At 54.9% G+C, this 16266-nt stretch overlaps 1 protein-coding gene across 1 annotated transcript in view; it reads right to left on the bottom strand.

Annotated features, from left to right (window-relative positions):
* LOC140362235 (venom phosphodiesterase CdcPDE) overlaps positions 1–16266 on the bottom strand; it is a 110738-nt gene that overhangs the window by 25399 nt on the left and 69073 nt on the right. The window contains exons 21-24 of the mRNA XM_072448329.1: positions 8580–8715; positions 6477–6554; positions 5515–5647; positions 5061–5211 (exon numbers count right to left, since the gene is read on the bottom strand). Coding sequence (XP_072304430.1) covers positions 5061–5211; positions 5515–5647; positions 6477–6554; positions 8580–8715 — 498 coding nt within the window. The remainder of the gene's footprint in view (positions 1–5060; positions 5212–5514; positions 5648–6476; positions 6555–8579; positions 8716–16266) is intronic.

The following is a 16266-nucleotide window of genomic DNA, read 5'->3' as shown; positions in this document are numbered from 1 at the left end:
CCTCATCTCTGACCATACGTCCTTATCTCTGACCACACGTCCTCATCTCTGACCATACGTCCTCATCTCTGACCACACGTCCTCATCTCTGACCACACGTCCTCATATGTCCTCATCTCTGACCATACGTCCTTATCTCTGACCATACGTCCTCATCTCTGACCACACGTCCTCATACGTCCTTATCTCTGACCACAAGTCCTCATCTCTGACCATACGTCCTTATCTCTGACCACACGTCCTCATCTCTGACCATACGTCCTCATCTCTGACCATACGTCCTCATCTCTGACCACACGTCCTCATCTCTGACCATACGTCCTTATCTCTGACCACACGTCCTTATCTCTGACCACACGTCCTCATCTCTGACCACACGTCCTCATATGTCCTCATCTCTGACCATACGTCCTCATCTCAGACCACACGTCTTCATCTCTGACCACACGTCCTCATCTCTGACCACACGTCCTCATATGTCCTCATCTCTGACCATATGTCCTTATCTCTGACCACACGTCCTGATCTCTGACCATACGTCCTCATCTCTGACCATACGTCCTTATCTCTGACCACACGTCCTTATCTCTGACCACACGTCCTCATCTCTGACCACACGTCCTCATCTCTGACCACACGTCCTCATATGTCCTCATCTCTGACCATACGTCCTTATCTCTGACCACACGTCCTCATCTCTGACCACACGTCCTCATCTCTGACCACACGTCCTCATTTCTGACCACACGTCCTCATATGTCCTCATCTCTGATCATACGTCCTTATCTCTGACCACACGTCCTCATCTCTGACCACACGTCCTCATTTCTGACCACACGTCCTCATATGTCCTCATCTCTGACCATACGTCCTTATCTCTGACCACACGTCCTCATCTCTGACCATACGTCCTCATCTCTGACCACACGTCCTCATTTCTGACCACACGTCCTCATATGTCCTCATCTCTGACCATACGTCCTCATCTCTGACCATACGTCCTCATCTCTGACCACACGTCCTCATCTCTGACCACACGTCCTCATCTCTGACCACACGTCCTCATATGTCCTCATCTCTGACCATACGTCCTTATCTCTGACCACACGTCCTCATCTCTGACCACACGTCCTCATCTCTGACCACACGTCCTCATCTCTGACCATACGTCCTCATCTCTGACCACACGTCCTCATCTCTGACCACACGTCCTCATACGTCCTTATCTCTGACCACACGTCCTCATCTCTGACCATACGTCCTCATCTCTGACCACACGTCCTCATACGTCCTCATCTCTGACCATACGTCCTTATCTCTGACCACACGTCCTCATCTCTGACCACACGTCCTCATACGTCCTTATCTCTGACCACACGTCCTCATCTCTGACCATACGTCCTCATCTCTGACCACACGTCCTCATACGTCCTTATCTCTGACCACACGTCCTCATCTCTGACCATACGTCCTTATCTCTGACCACACGTCCTCATCTCTGACCACACGTCCTCATACGTCCTCATCTCTGACCATACGTCCTTATCTCTGACCACACGTCCTCATTTCTGACCACACGTCCTCATACGTCCTTATCTCTGACCATACGTCCTTATCTCTGACCACACGTCCTCATCTCTGACCATACGTCCTCATCTCTGACCACACGTCCTCATCTCTGACCACACGTCCTCATACGTCCTCATCTCTGACCATACGTCCTTATCTCTGACCACACGTCTTCATCTCTGACCACACGTCCTCATCTCTGACCACACGTCCTCATCTCTGACCACACGTCCTCATATGTCCTCATCTCTGACCATACGTCCTTATCTCTGACCACACGTCCTCATCTCTGACCACACGTCCTCATTTCTGACCACACGTCCTCATATGTCCTCATCTCTGACCACACGTCCTCATCTCTGACCACACGTCCTCATTTCTGACCACACGTCCTCATATGTCCTCATCTCTGACCATACGTCCTTATCTCTGACCACACGTCCTCATCTCTGACCACACGTCCTCATTTCTGACCACACGTCCTCATATGTCCTCATCTCTGACCACACGTCCTCATCTCTGACCACACGTCCTTATCTCTGACCACACGTCCTCATCTCTGACCACACGTCCTCATACGTCCTCATCTCTGACCATACGTCCTCATCTCTGACCATACGTCCTCATCTCTGACCACACGTCCTCATATGTCCTCATCTCTGACCATACGTCCTCATCTCTGACCATACGTCCTCATCTCTGACCATACGTCCTCATCTCTGACCACACATCCTCATACGTCCTCATCTCTGACCACACGTCCTCATCTCTGACCATACGTCCTCATCTCAGACCACACGTCTTCATCTCTGACCACACGTCCTCATCTCTGACCACACGTCCTCATCTCTGACCACACGTCCTCATATGTCCTCATCTCTGACCACACGTCCTCATCTCTGACCACACGTCCTCATTTCTGACCACACGTCCTCATACGTCCTCATCTCTGACCATACGTCCTTATCTCTGACCACACGCCCTCATCTCTGACCACACGTCCTCATCTCTGACCACACGTCCTCATCTCTGACCATACGTCCTCATCTCTGACCACACGTCCTCATCTCTGACCACACGTCCTCATCTCTGACCACACGTCCTCATACGTCCTCATCTCTGACCATACGTCCTTATCTCTGACCACACGTCCTCATCTCTGACCATACGTCCTCATCTCTGACCATACGTCCTCATCTCTGACCACACGTCCTCATCTCTGACCACACATCCTCATACGTCCTCATCTCTGACCATACGTCCTTATCTCTGACCACACGTCCTCATCTCTGACCATACGTCCTCATCTCAGACCACACGTCTTCATCTCTGACCACACGTCCTCATACGTCCTCATCTCTGTCCATACGTCCTCATCTCTGACCACACGTCCTCATTTCTGACCACACGTCCTTATCTCTGACCACACATCCTCATCTCTGACCATACGTCCTTATCTCTGACCACACGTCCTCATTTCTGACCACACGTCCTCATATGTCCTCATCTCTGACCATACGTCCTTATCTCTGACCACACGTCCTCATCTCTGACCACACGTCCTCATCTCTGACCACACGTCCTCATTTCTGACCACACGTCCTCATATGTCCTCATCTCTGACCATACGTCCTTATCTCTGACCACACGTCCTCATCTCTGACCATACGTCCTCATCTCTGACCACACGTCCTCATACGTCCTCATCTCTGACCATACGTCCTTATCTCTGACTACACGTCCTCATCTCTGACCACACGTCCTCATATGTCCTCATCTCTGACCATACGTCCTCATCTCAGACCACACGTCTTCATCTCTGACCACACGTCCTCATCTCTGACCACACGTCCTCATCTCTGACCACACGTCCTCATATGTCCTCATCTCTGACCATACGTCCTTATCTCTGACCACACGTCCTCATCTCTGACCACACGTCCTCATATGTCCTCATCTCTGACCACACGTCCTCATCTCTGACCACACGTCCTTATCTCTGACCACACGTCCTCATCTCTGACCACACGTCCTCATACGTCCTCATCTCTGACCATACGTCCTCATCTCTGACCACACGTCCTCATCTCTGACCATACGTCCTTATCTCTGACCATACGTCCTCATCTCTGACCACACGTCCTCATACGTCCTTATCTCTGACCACACGTCCTCATCTCTGACCATACGTCCTCATCTCTGACCACACGTCCTCATCTCTGACCACACATCCTCATACGTCCTCATCTCTGACCATACGTCCTTATCTCTGACCACACGTCCTCATCTCTGACCATACGTCCTCATCTCAGACCACACGTCTTCATCTCTGACCACACGTCCTCATCTCTGACCACACGTCCTCATCTCTGACCACACGTCCTCATATGTCCTCATCTCTGACCACACGTCCTCATCTCTGACCACACGTCCTCATTTCTGACCACACGTCCTCATACGTCCTCATCTCTGACCATACGTCCTCATCTCTGACCATACGTCCTCATCTCTGACCACACGTCCTCATATGTCCTCATCTCTGACCACACGTCCTCATCTCTGACCACACGTCCTCATCTCTGACCACACGTCCTCATTTCTGACCACACGTCCTCATACGTCCTTATCTCTTACCACACGTCCTCATCTCTGACCACACGTCCTCATCTCTGACCACACGTCCTCATTTCTGACCACACGTCCTCATATGTCCTCATCTCTGACCATACGTCCTTATCTCTGACCACACGTCCTCATCTCTGACCATACGTCCTCATCTCTGACCACACGTCCTCATACGTCCTCATCTCTGACCACACGTCCCCATACGTCCTCATCTCTGACCATACGTCCTTATCTCTGACTACACGTCCTCATCTCTGACCATACGTCCTCATCTCTGACCACATGTCCTCATACGTCCTCATCTCTGACCACACGTCCTCATACGTCCTCATCTCTGACCATACGTCCTTATCTCTGACTACACGTCCTCATCTCTGACCACACGTCCTCATATGTCCTCATCTCTGACCATACGTCCTTATCTCTGACCACACGTCCTCATCTCTGACCATACGTCCTCATCTCTGACTACACGTCCTCATCTCTGACCACACGTCCTCATTTCTGACTACACGTCCTCATATGTCCTCATCTCTGACCATACGTCCTTATCTCTGACCACACGTCCTCATCTCTGACCATACGTCCTCATCTCTGACCACACGTCCTCATCTCTGACCACACGTTTCATATCATGAGAGTGGAGCTGAATCTGACCAAGGGCCGTGATTGGCTCGCGGGCCGGACTTTGGACCTGCTTTAGGACGAAGCTCCACGGCGCTCTGTGGTCCTGAGCTCCAGTGTCTTCTGTGCGGATGAAGCCTCTTGTGCATCGAGACTCCATTTCTTCTTTGTTTTAGTTCCATTTGGTCTCTGTTTTTGGTTCTTTTACCTTTGTCGAGAGCCCACGCCTCACACCCTTTTACCTGACAGCTCTCCGTGTTGTCCTCCCGATGTGGCAGGACGAAAGACACTGTCTCCTGAGGCTGGTCACAGACGGACGAGGACGAGTTTGAGCAGCTCGTCAGAACGATGAAGAAATGTGTCGGGACCGGGATTTTAGAGCCCGGAACAAACCTGGAACAAACACGGACTTTTAAGAGAAATGCCCCATGGGAGTCATTTGTGTACGTCCTGTGGCGACTGCAGGTGGAAAAGGTTCCAAAGGTCGTGATCCGGACACAGTTTCATGACCTTTGCATCCATGGACCCCTGTGGGACGACGAAGGAACTATGCCAACTTGTGGCATAAACCAAGACTAAACCAGGAATAGAACCAGGACAAACACAGCATCTTCACAAAAGCACCAAAGGACAAAAGCAGGACACAGGGAGTTGAACCGTTTCCCGTATGGAAACAAAAACAGCTGCTGGACTCACCGAAGGATCTGGTCCGAGGAGTCGTATCGTCCGTCGAAGTCGTAGTCGAAGATCGGACCGGTGGCCACGTTCAGACGGCCGTAGAGCCGGGAGTATCTGGGCAGGAGCGTGTCGTGAAAGTAACTCCAGATCTCTGAAACGGAGCAGAGGATGAGGAGGAGCTGAGGCGTTGCCCAAGGGTCAGTCCTGGGACCCCTTCTGTTCAGCCTCTGCATGCTGCCGTTAGGTCACATGACACGCAGGGTAAAGATAACACGTCAAATCAATGACATCAGCAGCTCTTAACCGTCTCAAAACCATTGGACCCGCCCCCTGCTGGAGGAAGCCCCGCCCTGTCCCACGTGATCATGTGACGTGTGTTCTGTCTGGTCATGTGACGTGTGTTCTGGTCATGTGACGTGTGTTCTGTCTGATCATGTGACGTGTGTTCTGTCTGGTCATGTGACGTGTGTTCTGGTCATGTGACGTGTGTTCTGTCTGATCATGTGACGTGTGTTCTGTCTGGTCATGTGACGTGTGTTCTGTCTGGTCATGTGACGTGTGTTCTGTCTGGTCATGTGACGTGTGTTCTGGTCATGTGACGTGTGTTCTGTCTGGTCATGTGACGTGTGTTCTGTCTGGTCATGTGACGTGTGTTCTGTCTGGTCATGTGACGTGTGTTCTGTCTGGTCATGTGACGTGTGTTCTGTCTGGTCATGTGACGTGTGTTCTGTCTGGTCATGTGACGTGTGTTCTGGTCATGTGACGTGTGTTCTGTCTGGTCATGTGACGTGTGTTCTGTCTGGTCATGTGACGTGTGTTCTGTCTGGTCATGTGACGTGTGTTCTGTCTGGTCATGTGACGTGTGTTCTGGTCATGTGACGTGTGTTCTGTCTGGTCATGTGACGTGTGTTCTGTCTGGTCATGTGACGTGTGTTCTGTCTGGTCATGTGACGTGTGTTCTGTCTGGTCATGTGACTCACTCTTGAACGGTGGGAACATGGGCACGAGGTTTGAGGTGGTGAGAGCGTCAAACGGCTGCTGCGCCGAAGAGTTCAGATCTGGAACAAAACCATAGAAACAACTAAAGCGCAATCAAATGTTTTTCAAATCTCCACGGCAACAGAATGTTCCACAGTGTGACACAGTAGGGTTCTAAACCAGGTCCAAACCAGGTCTAAACCAGGTCTAAACCAGGACTAAACCAGGTCTAAACTAGGTCTAAACCAGGACTAAACCAGGTCTAAACTAAGTCTAAACCAGGTCTAAACTGGGTCTAAACCAGGACTAAACCAGGACTAAACTAGGACTAAACCAGGTCTAAACTAGGTCTAAACCAGGTCTAAACTAGGACTAAACCAGGTCTAAACTAGGTCTAAACCAGGTCTAAACTAGGTCTAAACCAGGTCTAAACCAGGACTAAACCAGGACTAAACCAGGTCTAAACTAGGTCTAAACCAGGACTAAACCAGGTCTAAACTAGGTCTAAACCAGGTCTAAACTAGGTCTAAACCAGGTCTAAACTAGGTCTAAACCAGGACTAAACCAGGTCTAAACCAGGTCTAAACCATATCTAAACCAGGTCTAAACTAGGACTACACCAGGTCTAAACTAAGTCTAAACCAGGTCTAAACTGGGTCTAAACTAGGACTAAACCAGGTCTAAACCAGGACTAAACCAGGACTAAACCAGGTCTAAACTAGGTCTAAACCAGGACTAAACCAGGTCTAAACCAGGTCTAAACTAGGTCTAAACCAGGACTAAACCAGGTCTAAACTAGGTCTAAACCAGGTCTAAACTAGGTCTAAACCAGGTCTAAACTAGGTCTAAACCAGGACTAAACTAGGACTACACCAGGTCTAAACTAAGTCTAAACCAGGTCTAAACTGGGTCTAAACTAGGACTAAACCAGGTCTAAACCAGGACTAAACCAGGACTAAACCAGGTCTAAACCAGGTCTGAACCAGGTCTAAACCAGGTCTAAACCAGGTCTAAACTAGGTCTAAACCAGGACTAAACCAGGTCTAAACCAGGTCTAAACCAGGTCTAAACCAGGTCTAAACCAGGACTAAACCAGGTCTAAACCAGGACTAAACCAGGACTAAACTAGGACTACACCAGGTCTAAACTAAGTCTAAACCAGGTCTAAACTGGGTCTAAACTAGGACTAAACCAGGACTAAACTAGGACTAAACCAGGTCTAAACCAGGTCTAAACCAGGACCAAACCAGGTCTAAACTAGGACTAAACCAGGTCTAAACCAGGTCTAAACCAGGACTAAACCAGGTCTAAACCAGGTCTAAACCAGGTCTAAACTAGGACTACACCAGGACTAAACTAGGACTAAACCAGGTCTAAACCAGGTCTAAACTAGGACTAAACCAGGTCTAAACCAGGTCTAAACCAGGTCTAAACTAGGACTAATCTAGGACTAAACCAGGACTAAACTAGGACTAAACCAGGTCTAAACCAGGTCTAAACTAGGACTAAACCAGGTCTAAACCAGGTCCAAACCAGGATTAAACCAGGTCTAAACCAGGTCTAAACTAGGACTAAACCAGGTCTAAACCAGGTCTAAACCAGGACTAAACCAGGTCTAAACCAGGACTAAACCAGGTCTAAACTGGGACTACACCAGGTCTAAACTAAGTCTAAACCAGGTCTAAACTGGGTCTAAACTAGGACTAAACCAGGACTAAACTAGGACTAAACCAGGTCTAAACCAGGTCTAAACCAGGACCAAACCAGGTCTAAACTAGGACTAAACCAGGTCTAAACCAGGTCTAAACCAGGACTAAACCAGGTCTAAACCAGGTCTAAACCAGGACTAAACTAGGACTAAACCAGGTCCAAACCAGGTCTAAACCAGGACCAAACCAGGTCTAAACTAGGACTAAACCAGGTCTAAACCAGGTCTAAACCAGGACTAAACCAGGTCTAAACCAGGACTAAACGAGGACTAAACCAGGTCTAAACCAGGTCTAAACCAGGACTAAACCAGGACTAAACCAGGTCTAAACCAGGTCTAAACCAGGTCTAAACCAGGTCTAAACCAGGACTAAACCAGTCGTGTGGTGGGGCGTTACTTGGAGGGAAGAGGAAACCGAAGCTGATGTTCATGGTTGAGTTGTAAACTTCGCAGGACGGAGAATGTTCTGGAGGAACCCGGACATCAGGCCGGAGACAATCCAAGACGAGAGGACCCAAGGGAGCAGAGGACGCCTGAGGAGGGACGAGCCGCATGATTGGACCAGAGAGAACGCAGACTCAGGCCAAAACTAGAGCCATAATCTGATATTTCCTGGTCATAATGCGTCTAACAGTACCATTAGCATGACATAAAGAGAGGTTCAAACGCGGCGTAGAGGCTTTAGCCACGCCCCTCACACACGCTCGCTTTAGCCACGCCCCTCACACATGCTCGCTTTAGCCACGCCCCTCACACACGCTCGCTTTAGCCACGCCCCTCACACACTCGCTTTAGCCACGCCCCTCACATACTCGCTTTAGCCACGCCCCTCACACACGCTCGCTTTAGCCACGCCCCTCAAACACTCGCTTTAGCCACGCCCCTCACATACTCGCTTTAGCCACGCCCCTCACACACGCTCGCTTTAGCCACGCCCCTCACACACGCTCGCTTTAGCCACGCCCCTCACACACGCTCGCTTTAGCCACGCCCCTCACACACGATCGCTTTAGCCACGCCCCTCACACACTCGCTTTAGCCACACCCCTCACACACTCGCTTTAGCCACGCCCCTCACACACGATCGCTTTAGCCACGCCCCTCACACACGATCGCTTTAGCCACGCCCCTCACACACGCTCGCTTTAGCCACGCCCCTCACACACGATCGCTTTAGCCACGCCCCTCACACACGCTCGCTTTAGCCACGCCCCTCACATACTCGCTTTAGCCACGCCCCTCACACACGCTCGCTTTAGCCACGCCCCTCACACACGCTCGCTTTAGCCACGCCCCTCACACACACTCGCTTTAGCCACGCCCCTCACACACTCGCTTTAGCCACGCCCCTCACACACGCTCGCTTTAGCCACACCCCTCACACACGATCGCTTTAGCCACGCCCCTCACACACACTCGCTTTAGCCACGCCCCTCACACACTCGCTTTAGCCACGCCCCTCACACACTCGCTTTAGCCACACCCCTCACACACACTCGCTTTAGCCACGCCCCTCACACACGATCGCTTTAGCCACGCCCCTCACACACGCTCGCTTTAGCCACGCCCCTGACACACGCTCGCTTTAGCCACGCCCCTCACACATGCTCGCTTTAGCCACGCCCCTCACACACTCGCTTTAGCCACGCCCCTCACACATGCTCGCTTTAGCCACGCCCCTCACACACGCTCGCTTTAGCCACGCCCCTCACACACTCGCTTTAGCCACGCCCCTCACATACTCGCTTTAGCCACGCCCCTCACACACGCTCGCTTTAGCCTCGCCCCTCACACACTCGCTTTAGCCACGCCCCTCACATACTCGCTTTAGCCACGCCCCTCACACACGCTCGCTTTAGCCACGCCCCTCACACACGCTCGCTTTAGCCACGCCCCTCACACACGCTCGCTTTAGCCACGCCCCTCACACACTCGCTTTAGCCACACCCCTCACACACACTCGCTTTAGCCACGCCCCTCACACACGATCGCTTTAGCCACGCCCCTCACACACGCTCGCTTTAGCCACGCCCCTCACACACGCTCGCTTTAGCCACGCCCCTCACACACGATCGCTTTAGCCACGCCCCTCACACACGCTCGCTTTAGCCACGCCCCTCACACACTCGCTTTAGCCACGCCCCTCACACGCGATCGCTTTAGCCACGCCCCTCACACACTCGCTTTAGCCACGCCCCTCACACACACTCGCTTTAGCCACGCCCCTCACACACTCGCTTTAGCCACGCCCCTCACACACTCGCTTTAGCCACACCCCTCACACACGCTCGCTTTAGCCACGCCCCTTACACACTCGCTTTAGCCACGCCCCTCACACACTCGCTTTAGCCACGCCCCTCACACACACTCGCTTTAGCCACGCCCCTCACACACTCGCTTTAGCCACGCCCCTCACACACTCGCTTTAGCCACACCCCTCACACACACTCGCTTTAGCCACGCCCCTTACACACTCGCTTTAGCCACGCCCCTCACACACTCGCTTTAGCCACACCCCTCACACACACTCGCTTTAGCCACGCCCCTCACACACTCGCTTTAGCCACGCCCCTCACACACTCGCTTTAGCCACACCCCTCACACACACTCGCTTTAGCCACGCCCCTCACATACTCGCTTTAGCCACGCCCCTCACACACGCTCGCTTTAGCCACGCCCCTCACACACGCTCGCTTTAGCCACGCCCCTCACACACACTCGCTTTAGCCACGCCCCTCACACACTCGCTTTAGCCACGCCCCTCACACACGCTCGCTTTAGCCACGCCCCTCACATACCTGCTTTAGCCACGCCCCTCACACACTCGCTTTAGCCACGCCCCTCACACACACTCGCTTTAGCCACGCCCCTCACACACTCGCTTTAGCCATGCCCCTCACACACTCGCTTTAGCCACACCCCTCACACACGCTCGCTTTAGCCACGCCCCTCACACACGCTCGCTTTAGCCACGCCCCTCACACACAATCGCTTTAGCCACGCCCCTCACACACTCGCTTTAGCCACACCCCTCACACACACTCGCTTTAGCCACGCCCCTCACACACGATCGCTTTAGCCACGCCCCTCACACACGATCGCTTTAGCCACGCCCCTCACACACGCTCGCTTTAGCCACGCCCCTCACACACGATCGCTTTAGCCACGCCCCTCACACACGCTCGCTTTAGCCACGCCCCTCACACACTCGCTTTAGCCACGCCCCTCACACACGCTCGCTTTAGACACACCCCTGACACACGCTCGCTTTAGCCACGCCCCTCACACACACTAGCTTTAGCCACGCCCCTCACACACGCTCGCTTTAGCCACGTCCCTCACACACGATCGCTTTAGCCACGCCCCTCACACATGCTCGCTTTAGCCACGCCCCTCACACACTCGCTTTAGCCACGCCCCTCACACACACTCGCTTTAGCCACGCCCCTCACACACTCGCTTTAGCCACGCCCCTCACACACTCGCTTTAGCCACACCCCTCACACACGCTCGCTTTAGCCACGCCCCTCACACACTCGCTTTAGCCACGCCCCTCACATACTCGCTTTAGCCACGCCCCTCACACACACTCGCTTTAGCCACGCCCCTCACACACTCGCTTTAGCCACGCCCCTCACACACGCTCGCTTTAGCCACGCCCCTCACACACGCTCGCTTTAGCCACGCCCCTCACACACGCTCGCTTTAGCCACGCCCCTCACACACTCGCTTTAGCCACGCCCCTCACACACTCGCTTTAGCCACACCCCTCACACACACTCGCTTTAGCCACGCCCCTCACACACGATCGCTTTAGCCACGCCCCTCACACACGATCGCTTTAGCCACGCCCCTCACACACGCTCGCTTTAGCCACGCCCCTCACACACGCTTGCTTTAGCCACGCCCCTCACACACGCTCGCTTTAGCCACGCCCCTCACACACGATCGCTTTAGCCACGCCCCTCACACATGCTCGCTTTAGCCACGCCCCTCACACGCGATCGCTTTAGCCACGCCCCTCACACACACTCGCTTTAGCCACGCCCCTCACACACTCGCTTTAGCCACGCCCCTCACACACTCGCTTTAGCCACACCCCTCACACACGCTCGCTTTAGCCACGCCCCTCACACGCGATCGCTTTAGCCACGCCCCTCACACATGCTCGCTTTAGCCACGCCCCTCACACACTCGCTTTAGCCACGCCCCTCACACACACTCGCTTTAGCCACGCCCCTCACACACACTCGCTTTAGCCACGCCCCTCACACACTCGCTTTAGCCACGCCCCTCACACACGCTCGCTTTAGCCACGCCCCTCACACACGATCGCTTTAGCCACGCCCCTCACACACACTCGCTTTAGCCACGCCCCTCACACACTCGCTTTAGCCACACCCCTCACACACACTCGCTTTAGCCACACCCCTCACACACACTCGCTTTAGCCACGCCCCTCACACACGATCGCTTTAGCCACGCCCCTCACACACGCTCGCTTTAGCCACGCCCCTGACACACGCTCGCTTTAGCCACGCCCCTCACACACGCTCGCTTTAGCCACGCCCCTCACACACTCGCTTTAGCCACGCCCCTCACACATGCTCGCTTTAGCCACGCCCCTCACACACGCTCGCTTTAGCCACGCCCCTCACACACTCGCTTTAGCCACGCCCTTCACATACTCGCTTTAGCCACGCCCCTCACACACGCTCGCTTTAGCCACGCCCCTCACACACTCGCTTTAGCCACGCCCCTCACATACTCGCTTTAGCCACGCCCCTCACACACGCTCGCTTTAGCCACGCCCCTCACACACGCTCGCTTTAGCCACGCCCCTCACACACGCTCGCTTTAGCCACGCCCCTCACACACTCGCTTTAGCCACACCCCTCACACACACTCGCTTTAGCCACGCCCCTCACACACGATCGCTTTAGCCGCGCCCCTCACACACGATCGCTTTAGCCACGCCCCTCACACACGCTCGCTTTAGCCACGCCCCTCACACACGATCGCTTTAGCCACGCCCCTCACACACGCTCGCTTTAGCCACGCCCCTCACACACTCGCTTTAGCCACGCCCCTCACACACTCGCTTTAGCCACGCCCCTCACACACACTCGCTTTAGCCACGCCCCTCACACACGCTCGCTTTAGCCACGCCCCTCACATACTCGCTTTAGCCACGCCCCTCACACACGCTCGCTTTAGCCACGCCCCTCACACACGCTCGCTTTAGCCACGCCCCTCACACACACTCGCTTTAGCCACGCCCCTCACACACTCGCTTTAGCCACGCCCCTCACACACGCTCGCTTTAGCCACACCCCTCACACACGATCGCTTTAGCCACGCCCCTCACACACACTCGCTTTAGCCACGCCCCTCACACACTCGCTTTAGCCACGCCCCTCACACACTCGCTTTAGCCACACCCCTCACACACACTCGCTTTAGCCACGCCCCTCACACACGATCGCTTTAGCCACGCCCCTCACACACTCGCTTTAGCCACGCCCCTCACACACGCTCGCTTTAGCCACACCCCTCACACACGATCGCTTTAGCCACGCCCCTCACACACACTCGCTTTAGCCACGCCCCTCACACACTCGCTTTAGCCACGCCCCTCACACACTCGCTTTAGCCACACCCCTCACACACACTCGCTTTAGCCACGCCCCTCACACACGATCGCTTTAGCCACGCCCCTCACACACGCTCGCTTTAGCCACGCCCCTCACACACGATCGCTTTAGCCACGCCCCTCACACACACTCGCTTTAGCCACGCCCCTCACACACTCGCTTTAGCCACGCCCCTCACACACTCGCTTTAGCCACACCCCTCACACACGCTCGCTTTAGCCACGCCCCTCACACACTCGCTTTAGCCACGCCCCTCACATACTCGCTTTAGCCACGCCCCTCACACACGCTCGCTTTAGCCACGCCCCTCACACACTCGCTTTAGCCACGCCCCTCACATACTCGCTTTAGCCACGCCCCTCACACACGCTCGCTTTAGCCACGCCCCTCACACACACTCGCTTTAGCCACGCCCCTCACACACTCGCTTTAGCCACGCCCCTCACACACGCTCGCTTTAGCCACGCCCCTCACACACGATCGCTTTAGCCACGCCCCTCACACACACTCGCTTTAGCCACGCCCCTCACACACTCGCTTTAGCCACGCCCCTCACACACTCGCTTTAGCCACACCCCTCACACACGCTCGCTTTAGCCACGCCCCTCACACACTCGCTTTAGCCACGCCCCTCACATACTCGCTTTAGCCACGCCCCTCACACACGCTCGCTTTAGCCACGCCCCTCACACACTCGCTTTAGCCACGCCCCTCACACACGCTCGCTTTAGCCACGCCCCTCACACACTCGCTTTAGCCACGCCCCTCACATACTCGCTTTAGCCACGCCCCTCACACACGCTCGCTTTAGCCACGCCCCTCACACACTCGCTTTAGCCACGCCCCTCACATACTCGCTTTAGCCACGCCCCTCACACACGCTCGCTTTAGCCACGCCCCTCACACACGCTCGCTTTAGCCACGCCCCTCACACACGCTCGCTTTAGCCACGCCCCTCACACACTCGCTTTAGCCACACCCCTCACACACACTCGCTTTAGCCACGCCCCTCACACACGATCGCTTTAGCCACGCCCCTCACACACGATCGCTTTAGCCACGCCCCTCACACACGCTCGCTTTAGCCACGCCCCTCACACACGCTCGCTTTAGCCACGCCCCTCACACACTCGCTTTAGCCACGCCCCTCACATACTCGCTTTAGCCACGCCCCTCACACACGCTCGCTTTAGCCACGCCCCTCACACACTCGCTTTAGCCACGCCCCTCACATACTCGCTTTAGCCACGCCCCTCACACACGCTCGCTTTAGCCACGCCCCTCACACACACTCGCTTTAGCCACGCCCCTCACACACACTCGCTTTAGCCACGCCCCTCACACACTCGCTTTAGCCACGCCCCTCACACACGCTCGCTTTAGCCACGCCCCTCACACACGATCGCTTTAGCCACGCCCCTCACACACGATCGCTTTAGCCACGCCCCTCACACACTCGCTTTAGCCACACCCCTCACACACACTCGCTTTAGCCACGCCCCTCACACACGCTCGCTTTAGCCACGCCCCTCACACACGATCGCTTTAGCCACGCCCCTCACACACGCTCGCTTTAGCCACGCCCCTCACACACTCGCTTTAGCCACGCCCCTCACACACTCGCTTTAGCCACGCCCCTCACACACACTCGCTTTAGCCACGCCCCTCACACACGCTCGCTTTAGCCACGCCCCTCACACACACTCGCTTTAGCCACGCCCCTCACACACTCGCTTTAGCCACGCCCCTCACACACGCTCGCTTTAGCCACGCCCCTCACACACGATCGCTTTAGCCACGCCCCTCACACACACTCGCTTTAGCCACGCCCCTCACACACTCGCTTTAGCCACGCCCCTCACACACTCGCTTTAGCCACACCCCTCACACACACTCGCTTTAGCCACGCCCCTCACACACGATCGCTTTAGCCACGCCCCTCACACACGATCGCTTTAGCCACGCCCCTCACACACGCTCGCTTTAGCCACGCCCCTGACACACGCTCGCTTTAGCCACGCCCCTCACACATGCTCGCTTTAGCCACGCCCCTCACACACGCTCGCTTTAGCCACGCCCCTCACACACTCGCTTTAGCCACGCCCCTCACATACTCGCTTTAGCCACGCCCCTCACACACGCTCGCTTTAGCCACGCCCCTCACACACTCGCTTTAGCCACGCCCCTCACATACTCGCTTTAGCCACGCCCCTCACACACGCTCGCTTTAGCCACGCCCCTCACACACGCTCGCTTTAGCCACGCCCCTCACACACGCTCGCTTTAGCCACGCCCCTCACACACAATCGCTTTAGCCACGCCCCTCACACACTCGCTTTAGCCACACCCCTCACACACACTCGCTTTAGCCACGCCCCTCACACACGATCGCTTTAGCCACGCCCCTCACACACGATCGCTTTAGCCACG

Source organism: Eucyclogobius newberryi, unplaced genomic scaffold (assembly GCF_026437365.1).
Source record: "Eucyclogobius newberryi isolate DKJ021-1_F unplaced genomic scaffold, fEucNew1.0.hap1 SCAF_16, whole genome shotgun sequence".
Classification (NCBI taxonomy): Eukaryota; Metazoa; Chordata; class Actinopteri; order Gobiiformes; family Gobiidae; genus Eucyclogobius; species Eucyclogobius newberryi.
The sequence above is the reverse complement of the archived record's forward strand: the minus strand, read 5'-3'. Positions and strand labels throughout refer to the sequence as shown.